Raw genomic sequence first — 22,113 nt, 5'->3', positions numbered from 1 at the left:
CTTTGTTCAAACAGATTTCATGTACAAATTTACACAATTTAGCAGACGAAAACAAGATGCAATGATTTTAAACAGACAGAACTCCTCTACGTGGATTAACGTCTCCACTTACTGTAATTAATTATTTAGGCGCCTAGAAGTTCCATTCGTTCATTAATCACTGCAGCTCGAAATCCTCTTACCTCCTTCAGCGTTCGGGGTCACCAATTGTTGGAAATCATTTCCTTGATTTCTGCGTGTTCAAATAAATTCAAAGTGGAAATCTGTGAACAAGTTTGCCAGCTTTATTTCAGATTCTGAAAGTCACCTGTAGTACTGCTCAATCATCGCAGCTCACCCACAGATGTGTTCTTTACAAAGTTCATGCATGCATATATACATATGGTTCCCTCCCCCTCATTTGACCATTCGGCCCTTTCTCAGCATGTGATATTTCCTGTCACCCCAATTCTACACACCCCTCTCTTATCTCTTCCTTCGGGATGTGGGCCACACTGGGCCCCCCTCTCCCTCTACCAGGCCCCCCTTTTGATCTTGTCCTGTCAGCAGAGTGAGATACAATCTGGCCAACTCCTATTGAGTTCTTCCAGTCCTTAACAAACATGAGGTATACAATTTGCTTCCTAGATAAACTATTGACCTCGGGAGAGCTGGCTCCAGAGATTCCTGCATACCTGCTGTGTGGATTCTGACACCTCACTTCCTTAGGGGGAAAACAGACCACATTCTACCACAGTTATATTCATCTAACTAAAATCAAAAACACTTTGAAGAATATATATGTAAAACAGAAAACAATATTAATAATTGTAACATTACCCAGGGAAGCATCCAGCTAGATTTTTCACCAGGTAACATTTTACCAGTGTGGTCATCCAAATAATGTGAGCTTCTTCATTTTAAGAACAATTCTCCCAGACTTGGTCTAAAAAAAAAAATAGGAACAAATCATTTACTGTGTGCCTATCGCTCTATATCCTGTATAATTAACACGATAACTTTTTCAAGTAAAAAAAAAAAAAAGTAACAAAAAACAAGACAAAAGTATTTGAAGGTGGCTCCCATTTTAAATCTTTATACTTCAGAATCTTTGAATGATTTGTCACATGATTGCCGTCAACCTCGTTGTACAGTAGAAACGGATCTAATATAAATATTCTAACAGTACAACCGCAGATGTTGCACACTGGCACTGCTATGTACACTATACAGAGACAACTTAGCAAAACGTATACAATCTGTGTGTGAGCAGTGTTAGATAATTATCACATTTAATATCATTCAGCTCGTCTCCAGAACACAAAACTACCCTGAAGAGTCATGTTTTTAGTAGCTTCTGAATACAGAGTGTTCACTTGTGCTGTTTCGTAAGCAGGAAGAACCATACAAAATGTAGTGGGGGATAAAAAGTTATTTGTTAGTTACTTGTTCATTTCATCAGCGGTTAAGGAGTTGACGTTGGTTATTACAGGCACCACAGGTCAGGACAATGGCAGTGAATAAAGTACAACATGACCTTTGAAGTACATCTCGGACTGAGAAGTGGATGGCCAGAGTCCCCCTCAAGTATGCATGCGTCATTCTACCTGATTGCAACAATGAGGCGATGCACGAATATTGCTTGAAGTGAATGTCTTGAGTCGGAAGAAGTTCACCAGTCCTGTCAAAAGTGCCAAATGGAAGTTGAACACTGATTTTCTTTTGACGCCGTTGGCTCACCAAGCAGGAATGCCATGTGTAAGGCTGTTCGCTAAATCAACAAATGGTAAAATACATAAATCAGAGAGGTGCTGATACGCAGAATGGAATGTACACACGGTTGTGTCGTATTGAAATTTGAATGAGCGGAAATTCATGTCATCAACGAAACACTGGAAACTGGAAGAGATTGAGAAATTAAAACAAGTCTATGAGCTCTTAAAATAGGCTAAGAAACAGAGGAAGAGGTTTAAAACGACTTTATCTTGTCCCCGCACTTCCTTTCCGACGTCGATGCGCTCAGGTCGCATTCCAACTTAACTGCACTTCTTCGTTTTGTTGCACTCGCACGCTCTCAGCTTCTTCCGGTTCAGTGCACTGTTATTTACAACAACTAGAGAGGTGCAATCTTTGCTTTTGTAAAAGTGCCAGATTGTGTTTGTGTGTCTCATCAGGCAGACAGGCCCACGTATCCACAGGACAGGTGCCCGCCTGGTTTCGCCTGCTAACCGGGAAGAGTCAGCCGACAGGTTCCACTTTCTCGGTGCTGCTGGTGGCCGTCGTTAGGAAATGATGGCCGGGCACCACCGCACGGCCGCCAGGTTGTCTGCGCTCACTGAACGCTTCTTTGTTAGCTTCTTCAGGTCCTTGTATTTGTCATCGCATAACCTGGATATAGCCTGGAGGTCAAAAACGAGAGAATAAAAAAATATCGACTACACAGTTAAACGGTGTGTGAAACATTGAGTCATGGATTTGTGTTAAGTTAATTTTGTGCCACTAGATGCCATTAGTGTTTCATATTGGACATCAGTGATTGAAATGGTTCATTAAAAAAAAAAATTACCTTAAAGTGACAATGTGAACATATGTTTTGTTTTTAACTCATTCACTCCCAGCCATTTTCACTGAAGCAACCTCCTTCGCTCCCGGCCGGTTTACTGGATTTTGACTGATTTTGCAAGGCCCACAGAATATTTTGTTCTATTGCTATAAAAACATGGGAAATTTTTTTTCCATCTGTTTCCGTTTTGTAGCAATTAGCATTAGAATATAGCTAAATTTAATCATTATTCACAAATCTGTTTAGAACTGTGGATAAATGAGCTTTTTTCAACATGGCCCTGGCTGATCTCTTATAGTCTGCTGCCACCCGCTGGCCATTTTTGTAATTAGTACCATTTCTTCACCCGTTCTCTGCTGTTCAAAGGCTGCATCAAAGCCTTCTGTATGCTCTAGCATAAAATATAAAAATAAAAACAACGTAAAAATACGTCTTTGGGACACTTAAAACATTTAAAATAGAACGTATTTATACGTTTTTGGGAGCAAATGAGTTAAAAATAATGAACATTGAAAAATGTATGTTTATGTTCTCGTCTAATTATTCCTTACGAGTGGCCACCGCTCACCTCAAGTTTCTGCGCCTTGTCTCTGCTGAGGGCCTCAAGAGGAAAGCTGAGGTTGTTCGCCTCTGCCAGGGAACGCAGGTCGAAGTAATACTTGGCGTAGACACTGGACGGCACGTTGATGTTGAATTGCAGCAGCTCCAGAAACTGACGCTCCAGCTCGTTCCTCGATTGGGGAAAAAAAGAGGATCTGTGAGTTGAGAACATACTGGGCTAAAAGCTAATTAATTGACTCCAAATGTTCCGTTCTGCCCATTGAAGTTGTATTGTTCGATTTTACAGGCCCACAGCGACAGAGAGGCTAAATTTAATCACAGTGACAAACCAAACTCTGCCTAACAACTCCAACTGTGGAAATCATCCAGCTATTCTGGTCCATGTGTGTTTATTAAGTGGATCTGGTTGTCTGGCATCTATTTGGGCCTTTGGGGGATTGGAAATGGATCTCCCAAGGAAATCTGTGCTGAAATGTTCAGTCACTGTTATGTGCTATCTGAAGCGACACACAGATGCACACATGCATGTCTGGCTCATCTCACGGGCCAACTGCCCAAACAGGTGGATTACAGTCATGGTTGAGGGATTTCTAAGGCCAAGGACAGGATCACACAACTGACGGTGCAGCCGGGCACAAATACAGTAGGGGTTAGAGGTCAAGCAGTGGCAACATGTTACACTATTCCTTCTCAAAATACACGAAGAAAACATTTCCTCCAATATGTACATGCACATATGCACTCATTGTGCTTTTCTCCCTCTTGTAAATATGGAGATTCTTTCTCTGTGTCGGACCGAAACTGCCAAAAGTCAAAATAAATAAATGACTAAATAAATAAATAGATGACTAAAAGTGAAAATAAAAATGAATATGAAAAAATAAAATTCAAGAATTAAGTAAAATAAATAAATATAAATGGAATTAAAAAGAACTATATATATATATATATATATATATATATATATATATATATATATATATACATATATATGTACCCATAAATAAATAAATAAATAAAAGTTTTTTAAAAAAAAATACTAAAATAAAAAACTAGATAAAAATACATAAAGGAATGAATAAATATAAAAATAAATTACATTAATTAAATATCAATCAATACATTAAAACGCTCTGCTCTCACATTTATTTATTTCACGCTGCAGACGCTCTGCCAGGACGAAATGTTTTTCAAATGAGGGGGCGGTCCTAAGCGTGTCTTGGGTTGGACTCCGCCGAGTGAGCGGCTTGGCGAACAAGGAAGTCTCGCCGGCTAGTATGGAGAGCTTGTCCAATGTCACCACAACCTGCGACTTGAGTTGCCCGACGAGTCAATTTTTTTTTTACTTTTATTCATATATATATATATATATATATATATATATATATATATATATATATAAATGTTTTAGATTTTATTTTATTTTATTTAAAAAATAAAATAAATCATTATTTATTTTCAATTTTGGTCCTCTATATTTCTCCACCAACCAATATTGTGCAGTTCAGTTTATTATTGTGATTGACGGCACCATAATAGCTGACCCATACCATATTGTAATTGCAATGTAGTATTGACTTCATTTCACTCAACCATTGCAATTCAAGAAGCAGTTAGTTAAAAAACACATTTTTCACATCTTCCTCCAACATCTCCATGCATGCAAACTACAACTCAATGCTATGAACGACATTAACATTATGAAGTGAAACATTTTCATATAACTCACATGTCCTCCACAGTGATATCCTTGAGAATTTGACAATAGTCTACATTCCACACCGCTTGGTCATCCCAAACTTTGGATGCCAGAAGAATGGCTCCTAAAACAATACGCTTCCAGTTGGCCGGACAAATGTCAATCTCAGCATAGGTTAGGAGCCTCTCCAAATACACCTTTTGAAAAATATAAGGATACATATTGATTATTACATAGTTTTTAAGTATTTTATTTATTCCCTTTTTTAGCCATATGCAGCTTGTCCCTACAAAAGAAAAAAAACACTTCCGTTTTGTTTATTAACTCATTTACTTCCAAAAACGTATAAATGTTCTATTTTAAATAATATCACGATCCCAAAGACGTATTTATAAAAAATGGTAATGTTTTTTTTATGCTTACAGCATACAGAAGGCTTTGATGCAGCCTCTGAACTGAATAGAACAGTTAAAGCAATGGTAGTTATTACAAAAAACGGCCAGCAGGAGGCAGCAGAGTATAAGAGATCAACCAGGGCCACGTTGCAACAAGCTTTTTTCCCCCCCGCTGTTTTCACCAGGAGTGTGAATATTGATGAAACTTAGCTATATTCTAATGCTAATTGCTGCAAAACGGAAACAGATACATGAATACAAACATGAAAGTTATCAAAAGAAAGATTAAAGTCTCTTCTTTCACCAGGAAAAAAAGTATACTTATTTTTCTGTTTTTTCAGCAATTAGCATGAGAATATAGCTAAGTTTCATCATTATTCACAAATCTATTCAGAATTGTGAGTAATTTAGGGTTTTTTTCAACATGGCCTTGGTTTATCTCCTTTGTTCTGCTGCCACCTGCTGGCCGTTTGTTTATTAACTACAATCTTTTCAACCGTTTTGTGCAGTTGAGAGGCTGCATTAAAGCCTTCTTTCTGTATGATCTAGAATAAAAAAACAATTAAAAACATATAAATACGGCTTTGGGACACAAACTTTTAAAATATAACGTATTTATACGTTTTGGGGAACAAATGAGTTAATATGAAATATTATTTTCTTAAAAACTGGATTACTCAATCATTTAAAGTGGGACAATGGGACACACATTAGTATATTAAAAAATATCAATTCAATACAATAGCAAAAGGCAATATGAGGTACTATCCAAAAACTCCTTTGGTATCAGCGCGTGAACTCACCAATGTGACAATGGCACACTCGGCTGTGAGCTGCGCGGCGCTGAACAGCGTCCTCACAAAGCGATAAATCTGCTTTTGCTCTGGGTCGTGCTTTTCGTAGTCAGGAGGGACTTCAGTCTTCTGCGGTGACGATATGCAAGATATGACAGGGCATCAAGCATAGTCATTAGGCAAATAATACTACTACTAATAATAATAACAATAATAAATTATTATCATTCTTAAATAAAAACATGCAACAAACAACACATTCTTAATATCCTTCCTTACAATATATATGGTAATTAAATATATTTAATGCAGTTGCAGTGCAGTCTTCTTTTCCTTTTCGGCTTTTCCCTTCGGGGGTTGCCACCGCAGTTTTAGAAACCTTTCATTACTGACTTTATTCTCAGAATTCTGACTTTAATCGAAGAATTATGAGAATAAAGTGAGAATTCTGACTTAAATCTCAGAAATCTGACTTAAAAGTGAGACTTCTCACTTTATTCTCACAATTCTGACTTTAAAGTGAGAATTCTGACTTTAATCTCAGAATTCTGGCTTTGTGACAGAGCTATGAATTGTGAGGGGAAGTCAGAAAGTCAGAATTTTCACTTCAAAGTCAGAATTGTGAGAATAAAGTCAGAATTCCGATTTAAAAGGGAGATTTTTTCACTTTAAAGTCAGAATTGTGAGAATAAAGTGAGAATTCTCACTTTAAAGTAAGAATTCTGAGAATAAAGTCAGAATCCTGCCAACCTTTTTTCTCTCTCTTCACTGGCCCTAATCCTCTTTCGTATATTTCTGTTTTACAAGCAACATTTTTTTTTTACCCTGCAAAACAATGACGTGTACATTTCTGTTCAAATCCATGGGGTTTAAAAGGCACCCAAATTCACTGTTGAAAAGCTTCAATATAACATAAATATATCGTGCATGGAATTACTCGCTTACCGACAACGGATGCAGCTTCTCATCGAAAATGTCTAACACCATTCTTCCGTCGACCTCTCTGGAATAACAGAAAGCAAGAACATCAAACTGCATTTAATATTTGGCGAGGATACGACCACTTAAATAATGCATCAATGGGCCATTTAGCAGGACGGCGGATTGTGGAACTTCCACAATATCAAGCATTCCCAGAGTTTTACTTTTGCGTTCTTAGCTTTGGTATTGATTTGATTCAACAACGGAAGAAACAGAATTACTGGTACGTGGAAACATTTTCTTACCTATTCCTTATGTGATAGAATATTGCAAGGGCTACGCTGAAAAACACAAAATAAACGATCATTAACCTGAAGGTATAAAATGCATATTGTAACGACAATGTAGTGTGTGTGTGTGTGTGTGGGGGGGGGGGGGGGGGGGGGGGTAAAGAAAGAAAATGCAGTTACCATTTAATGGTGTATTTGAGGTTGGGTTGACTGACAGTGCTGTCATCAAGGAATATGGTAGAACACGAGCTGTACTTCCTTCTCACTGGGCCTGAATGATGCTGGAGTAGATACACAAAGTACATCAATAACTCTGAATTTTTGTCATTTAGGACGAGTCAAAATATGAGAAAACAACTACTATGGATGATTTTAAAATACAACTTTGAATAAACGGCCCATACAGCAATGTCAATTGTTGTCAATTTAGCAAATATCTAAACACTGACGATGTGCCACTTGAATGATGAAGACACAACAGCACAATGGTCAGATTACTTTGGTTATTTTTACCTTGCTCTCCGAAATGTGTGTGAACTTGCAAAAACAAATAAGAGACAACAATTACCATTTGACACTCTACAGCCCTTAGAAACATTTACCTGCTAATTAATTTGAGTGAATAATTTAGAAAAAAAAAACCTCTCTCATTATACTCACATGATTGATGTAAAGGCTCTTTCTCTTTTCTCGAACTGAAAGGAAAGATTAGGAACGGGTTAATAGATGGCCTTGAAGCAGTACCACGTCCTGGCCAACAGGTGTCAGCATTGATCCAGGGTTACTATTATCTTTTAAAACAAGTGTACAATATGCTGTTGTAATCAACCCTATCATAAATAGTGTATGCACTTTACAATGGGAAATAAATTGACTTTTTCTCTCTGCCTAAGTAAATCAATGACAACTTTGCGCACACACACACACGCACACACCCCCCACCCCCACACACACTTCCTTCATCATTTGAAATGCTGAGATGCTACTGAACTGCAAAATGACTCAATACAATAAATAAATGAATACATGAAATTAGAAGGTAGTAGAAAAGCAGCACAGTAATAATAATAGTAATAATAAAAATTGACAGTAATTTCTGGACTATTAAGCCGCTACGTTTTTCACTTGCATTTGACCCCGCAGCTAAAACAAAGGTGCGGCTTATCCACCAGATCACAAAGAGGGCGCACTATAAAGGAAGCGCCAAGTGAGCCTAAATACAGTAGGAGAGACAGAACGAGAGCGTGACAATTTGCGCCCTTATTATGGAAAAGAAAGAAGCGGGAACCCGGTGCTGTAACATTACAACACTTGCGGCTTATACGTGTAACAAACTCGAGTATTCCCCAAATTTAGCTAGTGAGGCTTATAGTCACGTGCGCCTTATAGTCCCAAAATTACTGTAACCATATAGAGTACCGTAATGTGCGAGTATGCCTCCTAAAGGCTGGGTTGCAATATTGGAAGATATCAATGCAATCTGTTGGAAGCATTGAGACAAAGCTATACCAACATTGCATCTTTCTTTACTTTGAGTTCGCCTCTGATTTTCTTGTACAAAACAAAACAAAAAACGTCTTTTTTTTTTAAACAGTACCGCATTTAAAAAACAATATGATTTCCAATTCTAAAACAAATCACAAGGGCTATTCTGAAAAGCGCCTGAGTCGGGAGCAATTAAACTATTAAATGTTATCAAATCAAGTAAGAAAGTGAAAATGATCACATTATGACCAACACATATTTTTGTGTTAGATCTCTGCAACCCTCTTCACAAGAGAGAATTATAGACCAAACATGCAGACGATCACAAAAGACACACACACACACTCAAGTGTACTGCAGACATCAGAAACACAGCAACATGTTGCATTACGTGCACAAAGTACACTCGACGTCAACAAGTGAAGCACAGTGAGCACGACGCTACCTGTCGTTTGTAAACAGACACAGTCGCGCCCTTACCTCGCTTGTTGTGCACAGCAACTGTAAAAAGAAAAGCCCAAGTTGTCGCCATATCTTAACATAGCACGAAATGTCACAGAGAAAGATAACGATCATATTTTGAAGTTAGTTACGAGAAAAGGGGTCTTGTTTTAAGGCCTTTCTCATCCATTTTTTTCCCTTATTAAAAAATATGTTAGAAAGCAGTAGAATTTAAAACAAGAGATTGACGAGGCCAATAAAAGATCAATGCATCAAATGAGACTTCACATTTTTCAGGCAGACAAGCTTTTCTAACAGTGTGTGCAAATGCAACAATATTAAGCCTCTTATAATCGCATTAAGCAGATTATGTCTACTGAGTTTAGTCTAAAAAAAGAACTCCATAACATTTCAGGGGATATTTCTGCCACTAACCACAGCGATTCAAGATGAAAATGCTTCATCGTGGGGGGAAAAAAATCTGATGAAGGATGATGGGAATGTTTTGGGTAGATTAAAGTGCACTTTTGTTTGATTCCATACTCACTGTACTGAAAATTGTATGACATAAATGCAGTGCATGCAAAGACATCTTGTGTGTATGTATATATGTGTAAAGAATAGATAGATTAGACAGACAGCTAAATAGCAATGATGGCTTACCTAGTTGTATAGCTATTTAGCTACCCGGATGGATGGATGGATGGATGGATGGATAGATGGATAGCTAGCAACCCAGATAGCTAGATAGCTAGCTAGCAACCCAGATAGCTAGATAGCTAGCTAGCAACCCAGATAGCTAGCTAACTAGCTAGATAGATAGATAGATAGATAGATAGATAGTATTTGTAATTAATCAATCATAAATTAAATAATAGTTTGTCTGAGTAATTTAGCTAATAGCTAGCTAGCCTGCTAGTACTACAGCATGCTACTTATTTCACTGTCAAAAGGCCACGTCTGAGCTATTAATCTGTGCAGCAGAAAAAATGAATGAATTTAACATGTAACTTAATTATGTTTGGAAAAGTACTGTTGTGCTTTCAAGCTGCTATGAATTTTTTTGGGAGTGTTTTAGACACTGATGAAAGGGGAAATAGGTCAAGCTTGTAAACAAAAGATGTTGAGAAGTAATTGCTATCATGCTGGTTATGAGCATGACTTTGACAGACTAAATATGTCGTCATTGAAGTTACTGAACCCGCTCCTGACAGTGTAAAAAAACTTTAAGTATGTGTACAAGTGCTACACAGGTTGTTTGTTTTCATATTTCAGAGATATTTGTGGCGGGGGAAAACATGTCTGAATTGTCTAGTTTCCGTTTCTTAACAGGTATTTCACAGGTTATTATTGTAATGTAATATAGAAGTATGCTTGAATTATTAAACCATAATGCAGAATAAATTCAGACCCAGGGCTGATATGCAGTGTGACCTAATTTACCATAGAAATCCTGAATCCTGAATCATGAATAGATATTAGATAAAACATCTATGTTCAGGAATGGAGTATGCACGAATGTATACAACTAAAGTTCCAAAGCAAAGACAAATGTGTGTCACTCATGCAGCAAAACTCACCATCAGTTTGGGACTTGCTAAGGAAGATGGTGCTGGCTCGAGGGTGGTCAGAGGGATTATACTCCATCGGCAGATCTGAAAATAGAAGACAAAACATCAGTCTGGCCTCTATTTCAAAACATTCTTCACCTTAAAATTGACAATTGTGACCACATAACAGAATTTTGGCACAATAAGAGCAATATACTGTAGGCGGTAAACTTTCAGTGCACGGTGAAATTGGTGGATTGCTGGCTTCAGGGGTTAAGTGCTGGTCTAATGGACTGATCTGAGTGGTGAAACAATCTGTCAGACCAGATGGCTGTGACACCATATTTTAAACAATGGCTTGTAAAATCAATGCGCTAAGCAAAAAGCAGAAAGGTTTACAGCAGATTTGTTTTTTATCGCGGTTCTTTTTTATCGATATTTATGTCCAATTCATACAGAAATCCAGGTAGTTCCAAAAGTTCAAAAACTTTTTATTGTAAATATGTTTCAGTTCAAGCCAAGCATTAGGAATTAATATCTGCTACCAGCTCAATACTGGCACAGCGAGAAACAATGAAAGTATGGACTTCATCCAATCAACAAAGTTTGTGGAAAACACCCAACAACAGTCAAACAGTGTGCAGCGAACACATTGTAAACAGCTTCCTGGTTTCTCGGATGATGTCAGTGAAACAGGAAAGGTCAGACACACTGGAAGGTCAGAAGGAGAAAAACATGGGTGGGGGGAGAAACAGATGAGACTGGTTCGTAGAGGTTTGAAAATGGATGCAGTTAAAAATGACAAAGGAAATTGAAAAGCTGTTAGGCAATTTAATAGAAGAAAAAATGAAGAATGAAGAGATAATGAAGTGATGAAAGGGTAAGGAAATAAAAAGTGAAAGTAACCCTTTTTATAGAATTGATACTCTAATGCTACATTCAGACCGAACACGAGATGAGTGATTCTGGCGGTGCGACTCCATATATAGTCAATGCAGTTCGCGTGGGTCAGGCCTGAAATGTAGGACAATATATGTCATTGCGGTCTGTAGGCCCCGAGACCCGTACAACACAGTCAGCTTCCAATTCCAGTAGGAACCAAGCCAATCAGGAGCAGACTTGGAAAATGGGGAGCGACAAATATAACACTGGTAAGTCCACTGCCTTGTTTACAGTTGTTAAACTGTGAAACCAGCCAAAATAGCAAAACTCGGCCACTCGATTAACTAGTTTATACTTCTTTCTTCTTCTTCTTTTTTTGCACTATTTTGTGTTCGGTCAGAACCTAGCATAATGCTAACAATAATTGTGGCATACACCCGAGAAGATCACACAACCTCTTTGGGAACACAGCAGGCTATGCATCCAAGCAATAGCTATTGTGTAAAACCCGTTTGAACTGCCATCTTTTTGTGTTAGCGAGCCACTTGAAGAGCCTCAAAGGACACACACACACACACACACACACACACACACACACACACACACACACACACACACACACACACACACACACACACACACACACACACACACACACACACACACACACACACACACACACACACACACATACAGAAGAACCACACCAATGTAGGAGGTAGTTACACACTGTTTATGTGGGAAGACGCAGCAAGCATTAAAAGAGGGCAAAGTGATGCTCACAACTGTGGAGGGGAGGGAGTCATTGGACCAAGTCAGTCACGAATAACTGAAACATTGTACTGAAATTTCAAATCAATGGCTGTATTATTTCAGACAGGAAATGGGCTCTTCACAGACACTGGTGTCAGTGACCATTGGTGTGGCTCCAGTCCCACGAGTTTTCCACCAACATCCAACTTGGGGTGAACTTAAAACATCCAACTTCCTGTGTTTCAGGAACCAGAGAGGAAATAAAGTTCTGGAGTGGTGAAAACGTTTTTAGAATGGTAGGCTTAAAGCAAAACTAAGAGGCTAATACTTGTATTCTAAACCTAAGACAACACTATGTGTTTTTATATGTGGAGACTCAGGAGAAAAGACAAGATTAAAATTCCCAATTATCCTTCGCTGAGATACACTCCCACTCACCACACTTGGCCATGCATGCCGATGTTTATACGTGGAACATTTCTGTAAATTACCATTGAATTTGATGGGCAGCTAAAATTAGAAATGTTAAGTAACAACTCTGCCACAGTAGCAAAAAGTAGGCTAAAGTAGCTTACTGAACACAGATAACAAATACTGACAGTTTTCGTGTTATGTTACTATGGGTTAACAATACAATATCCATGTCAACTGAGACTACAGTAGGTATTTTAGACAGCATGTTGACTTTTGATAAAGAGAACTATAGTCAATATTCGGGTTAAAGTCAGTATTCCGGATTCTGAAATAATCGAGGTAACACGTTTACATGCGTTGGCAGACTGAGTTACTCTCGTTTACATACCATTTGTCCTCGATTTGCGTATCGCGTTCGGACAACGTAATTACGTAAATAACGTTATTTATACTACGTTCAATAAAAGACATGACATTAATGTCACTCACCACGCTAAAAAAAAATAGAGTGGTACCTCAAAGTTTGAACATAATTCGGTCCTGCGAAGTGCTCAAAGTCTGAATTGTTCAACCCCCGGAAAAAAAAAATCTCATAGGAAATAATGTAAATGCAATTAATCCGTTCCCAAGCTCCAAAACCAGAAAATTCATATCAATTTCTATTTATGTTTTTTACATTTACACCCTGTACAGTATTTAAACAATAAAAAATAACTTTTTTTTGTTGTGGTGTGATGGCATCGGTGGATGATAAATGCTATGTTAATGATGTTTGAACAGCACTGAAATAAAATATTAAGGCTTAAAGTTCCATTTATATAACATTATTCCATGCTTAATGTGTGAATCCTAACCCTAAGTAAGACGTTTTATTGAATATTTCCATTAAAAAATTGATGTTTAAAAATCGATTCGGCCGCATATTGAATCAATTCGAGAATTGCGCGCTGTAATATCGCGATATATTGCCGAATCGATTTTGTCTAACACCCCTAGTGAAGACAGTCATTATCACAGTCATTACATACAAAAAGTGGCAAAATGGTGGCATTTCCTGATGGAGAAAAAAAAGAAAATCTAGTGAGGGAAGCTGCCAAAAAGCCAATGGCAAGTACTTTCTGTTTAGTACATCTGATAACAATCTCCCGTGTCGTTCATATGACTGGGCCAAGAGGTAGGGTGGCAAGACAGAAGACTTATCTTATGGGTTCCTTTTTAGTATTTTGCCTAATTATACTGGACGAGGATCCCTTTAAAAAATACTACTCACCTGGCCTCATGTTGCAGTGTTAAGTCTGGCTGTGATCAATCGTATTTATCTGTGACAACACATAAAATGATTGCTGCAAATGAAAGCGTGTATGTTTATCGCATACAAGTGGAGGAATGCCAGAAGGCTCACTGCGAAGAGCGTGCAAGGGGTTGAAGATTCGACGACAAGTCGAGGGTAGTCATTTGCTCCGCACCCAGCAGAGTCACAAACCCGCCCTCCTCCTTTTCATCCCCACATCTTCTCGCTGTAACTAGGCAACGCTGGCTTGAGACGACTCAAATGGCGCAGGCAGGACATTCAAAGGCGTTTGCTGTCTTTAAATCTGCCTCGCCCTCCCTTGATTCACTCTACTAATTGCTGCTGAGCCTGATAGAATGGTGACAATGTCACGCATGATAGCGTTGCTGAAACAACAGCAGTGCAGCTGTAACGTACACCTTTGTGATTAGGAACAAAAAGCCAGGATTTCCTGTGGAGAGTGAATGGCATCATGCAACGTCCGGGTAATAGATTTTGTTAAAAATAAAACAAGGTTATACAGTTAGGTGTATTTGTTTTAAATGACTATTTTCTGAAAAACTCACCTATACACAGTGTTCATTTATAGTAAAAAGAATCAATTAACCTAAATGAGTGCATATTTATTAATGTACATTTTTTGCCCAACTCCCCCATGTATTGCATTGGACATGTAGGTCAACCCGTCTGGAACTCGTACTTTGGAGACTCCCCAGGCTCATCAACCAGGCATAAATAATCCATTCCCAGATTTCAATTAGCCTGCTAGCAAGACTCGTCAATATGTTCATGTGTGCACCCCGCAAATTAACTTCAGCGCCGTAAAAGACAGAGAGGAGCGTTGGCGCCTGGGGGCCATTGCTCACTTACAGATGTCAGCCTTGACTAACATCCACTCACTGAGACATGACTCTGTGACTCGTGTGCATCTCTTGAGAAACAGAGTTCTTTGATGACATTCTAACAGCAATTATACAATATAATCAGGTTTGGAAAATGACACTGGCATCTGGCGTGGAAGCCCAGTCAATCAAATATTTGCCTTTTTGTTTTGGTACTTTGGGCTGTTTCCCAGGGTCACGTGTAAGCGTACACACTGGACTGATCTGTGTTCTATTGCTATTGAAACATGGAACCTACCAAAAGAAAGGTTAGAGTCTTTTTTTTTTCATCAGGAAAAAAAAGTATATTTGTATCTGTTTCCGTTTTGCAGCAATTAGCATGAGAATATAGCTAAAGGTAATCATTATTCACATTCCTAATGAAAACAATAGCAAAAAGAGCTTGTTGCAACATAGCCCTGGTTGATCTCTTATACTCTGCTGCCACCCGCTGGCCATTTTTTGTAATAACTACCATTGCTTTAAGCGACCTCTTCATGTCCGAAGCTACATGTTAAAGCCAGCTGTATGCTCTTGCGTAAAAAACAAACAAACATAAAACACGTGTAAATGTGTTAAGGAGTGAAGGACAAATAATTGAAAAAATGTTTTTTTTTATGTTTGAATGTGAATTACTCATTTAAAAAAATGACCAAAGGTATTTTGGGTCAAATTATTACATAGAGCTGTGCTTTAAATAATTGGCCTGTAAATTTTACTCTGAAAAAGACTATATTATTCAGTCCCAGTCTAGACAGAGTAAACTTAACAATAGGGAGAAAGTAAAATATAATACATAATTAAAAAAAAAAAAAAAATCACTCAAGGGTTTAGGAACAATCCCACGACATTAAGCATGGAAGATGGCCACTCTATCACTTGCTAGTCACAGGGCTGCCATGGCTCAGTGGGTTGACTGGCCATCTCCCAACCCAAAAGGTTTTGTGATCGTTCCTCAACCCTTGAGTGTTTATAAAAAAAATATATATATATATATTACTCTCTTCCATGTGTAAAGTTTACCTTAGTTAAGAATATAATTTTGTTAGAGTAAAATTTACCCTACGAGATTTATCGTGTACAGGTTAGATGGCTATCAGGGGCCATTGGTAGCTGGTGGCTACTTATACTTAGGATGAGCAAGCATGTTGTTTGCGTCACCAGTGTCAGCAGTTTTCATGAAAGACTTTCTTTTTCCATCACATGCTCGTTGCAAGCGCACACACAAACTACACACTTGGAATGTGGAATCTGAAACACTTAAACTAGCTTTGAAACCGTGATTCCTACGGTAATTTAAACTCATTTGTCTACACACAGTATATCATATGGTAAATGTGTTGGGATACTGAGCTGTTCCTTTCGTTCCCAACACGACACTTTACTTGGGTACTTGGTTAATTATTTAGTAGTCCTTGAAACATTGAACTCTAGTCAAATTTTTTGTGTAATCCTAATAACTAGGGGTGTGCCAAAAAAATCGATTCTCATATGAATCACGATTCTCATTTAGTAAGATTCAGAATCGATTTTAAATGTCCCAAATTTGATTTTATTTAAATAATTTCATACTGTCTTGCCTTTGTCTGTGTGTGCCTTTATTTGGAGCGCTGTTCATGTTGTACCAGATTTGGCCACTTAGGGGCAGTGTGGTTCCACACGGTCTGATACACTGTTAAGTTGTAGCCACATTAGAGAGTAGAAGGAAAAAGTCACGATCAAGTTATTCCAATAAAAGTTGTTTTTTTGCAGTGTGGAGCCGTTCTTTTGAGTGATAAAAGTGCAGCGAGTAGCGTGCTAATTAGCATTAGCGAGTCAGACTGGAGTAGATCATTACAATTCCTAGCACATCTATAGATTGAAGCAAAAATCATTGTCAATCAAAAAATCATTCTTAATCGAAAATCGATTCCGAATCGAATCGCAGACCCAAAAATTGTAATTGAATCGTGAGACATTCAAAGATTCCCATCACTACTAATAACCCCAAAACAATAAACATTGACCCAAAAACATAACTGTGACACAAATGACCATTTTTAGGAATAAACCTAGCAGTAAATGTCAATCTGGCCTAAAAGACATATACAAACATTTGCATGCCAAATTAAATTACTACAAATAATTCCCTATTTTCCAAAAGCCTGAAATACAGAATACAGTGAAAGAGCCTCTATCTTTGCTCAGGATTTAGGTTAAATGCAGGGCCTTGAGGGGAATTACCTCCTACCCACGACTTGTGTAAACAACATGAGACCAACAGAGTGAAAGCAGCTCTTCGTCCTATCGAGCAAGAACATCTATCTCAAAAGGCACAATTCAGTTTTACTGAAACCACACGGTCGGCAAACTGGCTTTACGTAGCTGTCCCCGGAAAAATGTGTCCGTGGACTACATTCGACCTGTCAACAGTCTCTGCTTGACTCTTATAGGCCTTATGAAGTCAAACTACTACGTAAAATACGCATTACTTTTATTTTGAAATTGGCTTGGCGGCATCTCACGTCACACCTTGTAAACATGGTATATTTTTTTATTTTGTTGTGAAAGCACACGATACAAAACGTGGCATTTTTGATTGGCTGTTACAGCGCACCCGCGAAACCAGTTGGCCACTGATATAAACTAATGTGAGAACCGTGCACGCATGACACCGCCGAGTCATTCGGTGTGCCTTCGAACGTGCCAATTGGATCACACATTTGATTCTTGCTTGAGAGTCTCCAGGGATGACCCCCTTACAAGAAGGCCTAAGCCTTCTACGGGGCGACGACAGGTCCCAGTGGTATCAAAATGAGTGATAGACTATTTGCACCACAATATCAATCTTTCAAAGGCCGCAAAAATGTCCCTAGCCTTAGGCAGCCATAGCTCAGTCTATAAGGACTTGGCGAGGAGACAGAAGGTCACTAATTTATTTCCAGAAAATAAAACATTTCCATTAGCACGGCAAAGATGTAATTGAGCAAGGGATTCAAGTGTCATATTTCAAAGGTGCTGGTGTATGCAACCAATAACCCAGCCATGTGTGGGAAAAATGCGATGGTAAGTTATTGGTCTAATAGTTTGGGAGCCTTTACAATAGGGGAGTTACCAAAATAGTCATCTGATTTCTGGGACTGGTTAGCTGTACTCACATCACATTATGTCAGACTTGGTCATAGTCCACAAAACAGAATTAAAAAAAAAAAAACAGAATGTAGGTGAATTTATATAATATGTGGCAAATAGGGATGTCACAAAAAAATCGATTCTGCAATATATCGCAATATTACAGCGCGCAATTCTCGAATCGATATGCGGCCAAATTGATTTTTAAACATCACTTTTTTTTGTGGGCATATTCAACAAAACGTTTTACTTAGGGTTAGGATTCACACATTAAGCATGGAAGAATGTTATATTAATGAACAATTAAGCCTTCCTATTTGATTTCAGTGCTGTTCAAACATGAAACAGACTGCAACCTGTATGTTAAATGCAGTGGCTCAGTTATAAGCCTGAATTTTCAGATAAATAAATACATTTTCATACAAATCTTACAGTGTACATGTAGAAGTTTACTGATTAGTATTTTCTGAATTTGAGTTTTTAAAAAAAATCGCAATTAGCAATTTTTTGATTCGTATCGGGATTAATCGGTATCGAATCGCCGGGTACGAGGCAATTCACACCCTTAGTGGCAAATATAATTTAAAAAAGTAAACAAAATTGACGGAATGGCTAGTCAACAGACACTCATTTTGTTGTGTAATACAAAGGTACCTAAATAGGGACGTTTATTTTCCGACTTCTTCCGGCTCAAATTTAGACACAGTAGCCAAACGAAAATCTGCTAAAATTCCCTCTGTTGGACTTGGACTCCTAAATTTCAGCTGGTTTCCTTTTAACCTCCATCTGGCCGTCCAGACAACTTTGATCCACAAGTGCACACTGCTAGTAGCTAGCGAGAAACTAACTTTGCTGCTCGTTAGTTGTTCTTAACGCTGCCATGTTCACATTTAGCAGGCTTAAAATTTGAAAGATTAACATTACAGAATTTGAAAAGCTGTAAATTACATTTGACCTTCAGCCATCCGCCACTTATAATCCTAAATGTGGCAGTAGCAGTGTTTTTTGTCTGCGCTGCTCGTCTGTTTGTTTGTTTGAGTCCTTTTTGTTGTTGTTTATTTTCAATGAGCGTGTATCACGAGTTCCCCAAAAACTTTGGTTCCACCACATTTCGTTTCATCTGCACGCAAGAACACAGCTGGCACCCTCCCTCGATCACGTACCATGGTGCAAAATAGTCGAATGGATCTGCACAAAGCCAAAAACAGCCTTAGGGTGTGTTCTTCAAAATGATTCAAAATGTTTTCCAAAAGGATGCGCATTCCATAATGCAAGAAAGCTGCAGGATGTGTTCTGTGTTACTATTTCCTTGCATTTTCTCAATTCTATTTGTTTCTTCCTTAGATGCTCTAAATGGGGGTAAGCATCAAATATAGGTTTTCCTAAATCTGGAGTTGGGGATTGATCAACTCTGAAAGCTTCCAGACAGCCCAATAAAGTGTGAAATGTTTTGAACATGCTGGTTATGGTGTCCACTCAAAGCAAGCGGACAGACGCCCCACTGTAAACACCCAACGTTACCTCCCACCGGAATACAACCCCCCCCCCCCCCCCTCATTAGCACACAGACACATTATGCCACAAATTTGAGCCGCTTTCTCTCATTAAATCCCACAGCACACAAACAGGACAGTATATGTAAATGCTCCACCAGTTTTGGTGTTCTCTTACATACTACACAAATCTAAAAATTCGGTTTTCTGTGTTTGATCTTTCGCGCCACCGCAATGGACCGACGAGATCCACCATGACGTAGTTCTGAGATTGCCAGTGAGCCAACTATAGTAACGTTAGTGACATTTGCGGGAGATAAGAACTGGCCCAGCCCACAAATAGCGGGAAAAAAACATATGTATTAATTGACGTCAATTGAAATGCATGGGATTTTTTTTTCTTTCGAAAACACTGATAAGCATTAAAAATAACATGTACGTAGCCAATCAATTAGGGCATTGATAGATTGGAAAAATACAAAATAGTATCCGATCCTGATCCAGCAGATCAGATCGGTGTAAAGTCTAATGATTAGGAGATTACTGATACCATTACCAAGTATCGATATTGGTTATTAGGGCTGGGTTAAAAAAATAATAATCAAATAATCGATATTGAATCCATTTTCCTCCCATGAATCGATTATTTAAATATCTCATTCCCCCCCATAAATTCTTAAGAAAATATAATTTTCTGTTACAGTTGTCTTGAAATTTACTGTTCACATGAATTTAAAAGTATTTTCTTAAATTTATCAAAGACTTGACTTATTGCACATTAAGACAATTCAGGAATATTTTAAGTTTATAAGTTATATTTACAATGAATAACTTATTATGAAAATATTTGCATCTCATCCTTTCTGATGTCAATGTTTGTGGAACACTTAACTGATTATAAACACGTGTTATTTTCATTAATTTGACTTGACCAGTTACTGCCTCCGCAAAATTGACTTTGGAACGTAATATTTGTGGCGTTTTTATCATGTTCTTGACATTTAAGAAGAATTGATGTTGAAATCAAACGGAACTGTTGAACTGTTGAACAATTGTGAATCGAAATCTAATCATTTGAGGAAATTAGAATCGATACCAATATAGTTTTTTTTAAATCTGACATTAAGTCCTCCTCGTCAGTAGTTGGCGCTATACTGTGCACCAGAAAAAAAAATTCATCACTTTGAAAAATGACATTTTCAATTTTAAAAGCATCAGTCAGTACATGGTATCTTTGAGTAATCAAAGAGTAAATACTCTTGAGCTCATTTCCTTTAGCCTTGCCTGTGATGTTTCCCATTATATGTTAGCATTAAGCTCGCAGATGTTTATTACTGGTACAATGTTTACCACTCCTTTTGTTTTTGTGTGTCAGCTTGACAGTAAACTATATAAAACCGTTAAAATAAAAAAAACATGGAACATATCACCCACATTAGCGAAGCAAACGTGGACAATGATTAGAATTTCATGTTGCTGACCAGACTTTGTGGAGATTGTCAAGGAATGGGTCAAAACAGAGCTAAAGGGGCCATTAGAGGGACTCTACAGGAGTTCCTGCTGCAACGAGTGGGTGGGTCCACAAAATGTTGCAAGTACGAGTTTCCAACTAAAGAATCCACAAAAGGACATTGTGGTCATAAAAGGCATCTGCTTACCGTCCAAATTTTCCCTGTCGCTGATGTGCTGGAGGTTGCAGCCCGTATCCTCCCGGCTCAGCTCCGGCTCCGGTCGATAGGGCTCCAGTCTGGAGTGGTTGTTCCGCCGGTGTTTGGGGCTCGACGCCACGCAGCAGGAAGGTGTATTCCCCATGGCGAGCTTCGGTAATTGATGCTAGCCGTTGGATCACAACTTTGATTTCTTGGTGCAGGAAAGAGGAAAAAGGCTGAGCGGTAATCCCAAAGAGACGAACTACAAACCGGCCCCGTTATACGCTCGCGTTACACGCCCTTTCCCACCCGGCCTAGGATACGCTTAGCTGATGACTCCCGGCCATTTAAACGCTGCTAAAGATGCTAAATCAAGCTAAGAGAGGTAAATGGTGACGAGCAGCACCGAGCTCTTTCCAAACCTTCAAGCGAGGGCAGATTTGTGCCTCCATGTAACACACTTAGCTTTCTCTCTCTGACGACTCCCTTCGTCTTGTTATTCCAGACTGAGCGTCCCCTCCTTTTTTTTCTTCTTCACCAAATCATTTTTATTACGCTCTTGCGACCAAGCGAGGAGCAACACATGACACTTTTGCTCGTTGAGCAAAGATTTGTGTCGATTTCGGTGCTACATAGTAGCCGATCAAATGTGGACATCAGTGGTTTCCTCCGCGACCGTGTGGCTCTCATATGCATCGGAGATGTTTCCCCTTCTGCCCCATATACATCAAACATAGCTAGACCCAGCCTTGGGGCGGAATGGTGCGGCAACAGCGCCGCCATATTGAATGTGACAACGTGAGCTGACTTCTTGTTTCCAAATAAATGAGCCTTTCCCAGTTTTACAAATTTGTGACATATAAGTTGCCTAGCTAATGTAAGCAAATATTTTCCATATTATTTATGTTTCCCAAAGTTGAAGAAAGTGCCATGGGAAACCAACATTCTTCATGGGAAACCA

At 38.5% G+C, this 22,113-nt stretch overlaps 1 protein-coding gene across 4 annotated transcripts; it reads right to left on the bottom strand.

Moving 5' to 3' along the window:
• Nucleotides 1-268: 268 nt before the first annotated feature.
• ccny (cyclin Y) lies at nt 269-21,864 on the bottom strand. 4 transcript variants are annotated; one of them, XM_086065449.1, is made up of 13 exons: nt 21,575-21,864; nt 21,162-21,363; nt 10,709-10,783; nt 9,168-9,188; nt 7,863-7,897; nt 7,716-7,739; nt 7,383-7,483; nt 7,218-7,253; nt 6,937-6,994; nt 6,001-6,120; nt 4,833-4,999; nt 3,111-3,273; nt 269-2,378 (listed from the first exon to the last, which is right to left on the bottom strand). In XM_086065449.1, exons 2-13 carry the CDS (start codon nt 21,313-21,315, stop codon nt 2,262-2,264), a joined length of 1,071 nt encoding a protein of 356 aa, XP_085921575.1. In that variant the 5' UTR covers nt 21,316-21,363; nt 21,575-21,864; the 3' UTR covers nt 269-2,261. The 4 variants fall into 4 exon arrangements, with proteins under 4 accessions (XP_085921575.1, XP_085921577.1, XP_085921576.1 ...); XM_086065451.1 differs by lacking the exon at nt 7,716-7,739 and having other exon boundaries at nt 21,162-21,864; XM_086065450.1 differs by lacking the exon at nt 9,168-9,188 and having other exon boundaries at nt 21,162-21,864.
• Between the last annotated feature and the right edge of the window lie 249 nt (nt 21,865-22,113).

Source organism: Leptonotus elevatus, chromosome 21 (genome assembly GCF_054856555.1).
Source record: "Leptonotus elevatus isolate MCC_2025b chromosome 21, RoL_Lele_1.0, whole genome shotgun sequence".
Taxonomy (NCBI): domain Eukaryota; kingdom Metazoa; phylum Chordata; class Actinopteri; order Syngnathiformes; family Syngnathidae; genus Leptonotus; species Leptonotus elevatus.
The sequence above is the reverse complement of the archived record's forward strand: the minus strand, read 5'-3'. Positions and strand labels throughout refer to the sequence as shown.

Bases quoted from the DNA above. Each gene is read 5' to 3' on its own strand.
- ccny (XM_086065449.1), bottom strand. From the start codon at position 21,315: ATGGGGAATACACCTTCCTGCTGCGTGGCGTCGAGCCCCAAACACCGG. The intron at 6,121-6,936 runs GTAAGCGAGTAA...TCGTCACCGCAG, and splicing joins AGAAGCTGCATCCGTTGTCG to AAGACTGAAGTCCCTCCTGA. The intron at 3,274-4,832 runs GTGAGTTATATG...TCCCCAATCGAG, and splicing joins GATATCACTGTGGAGGACAT to GAACGAGCTGGAGCGTCAGT.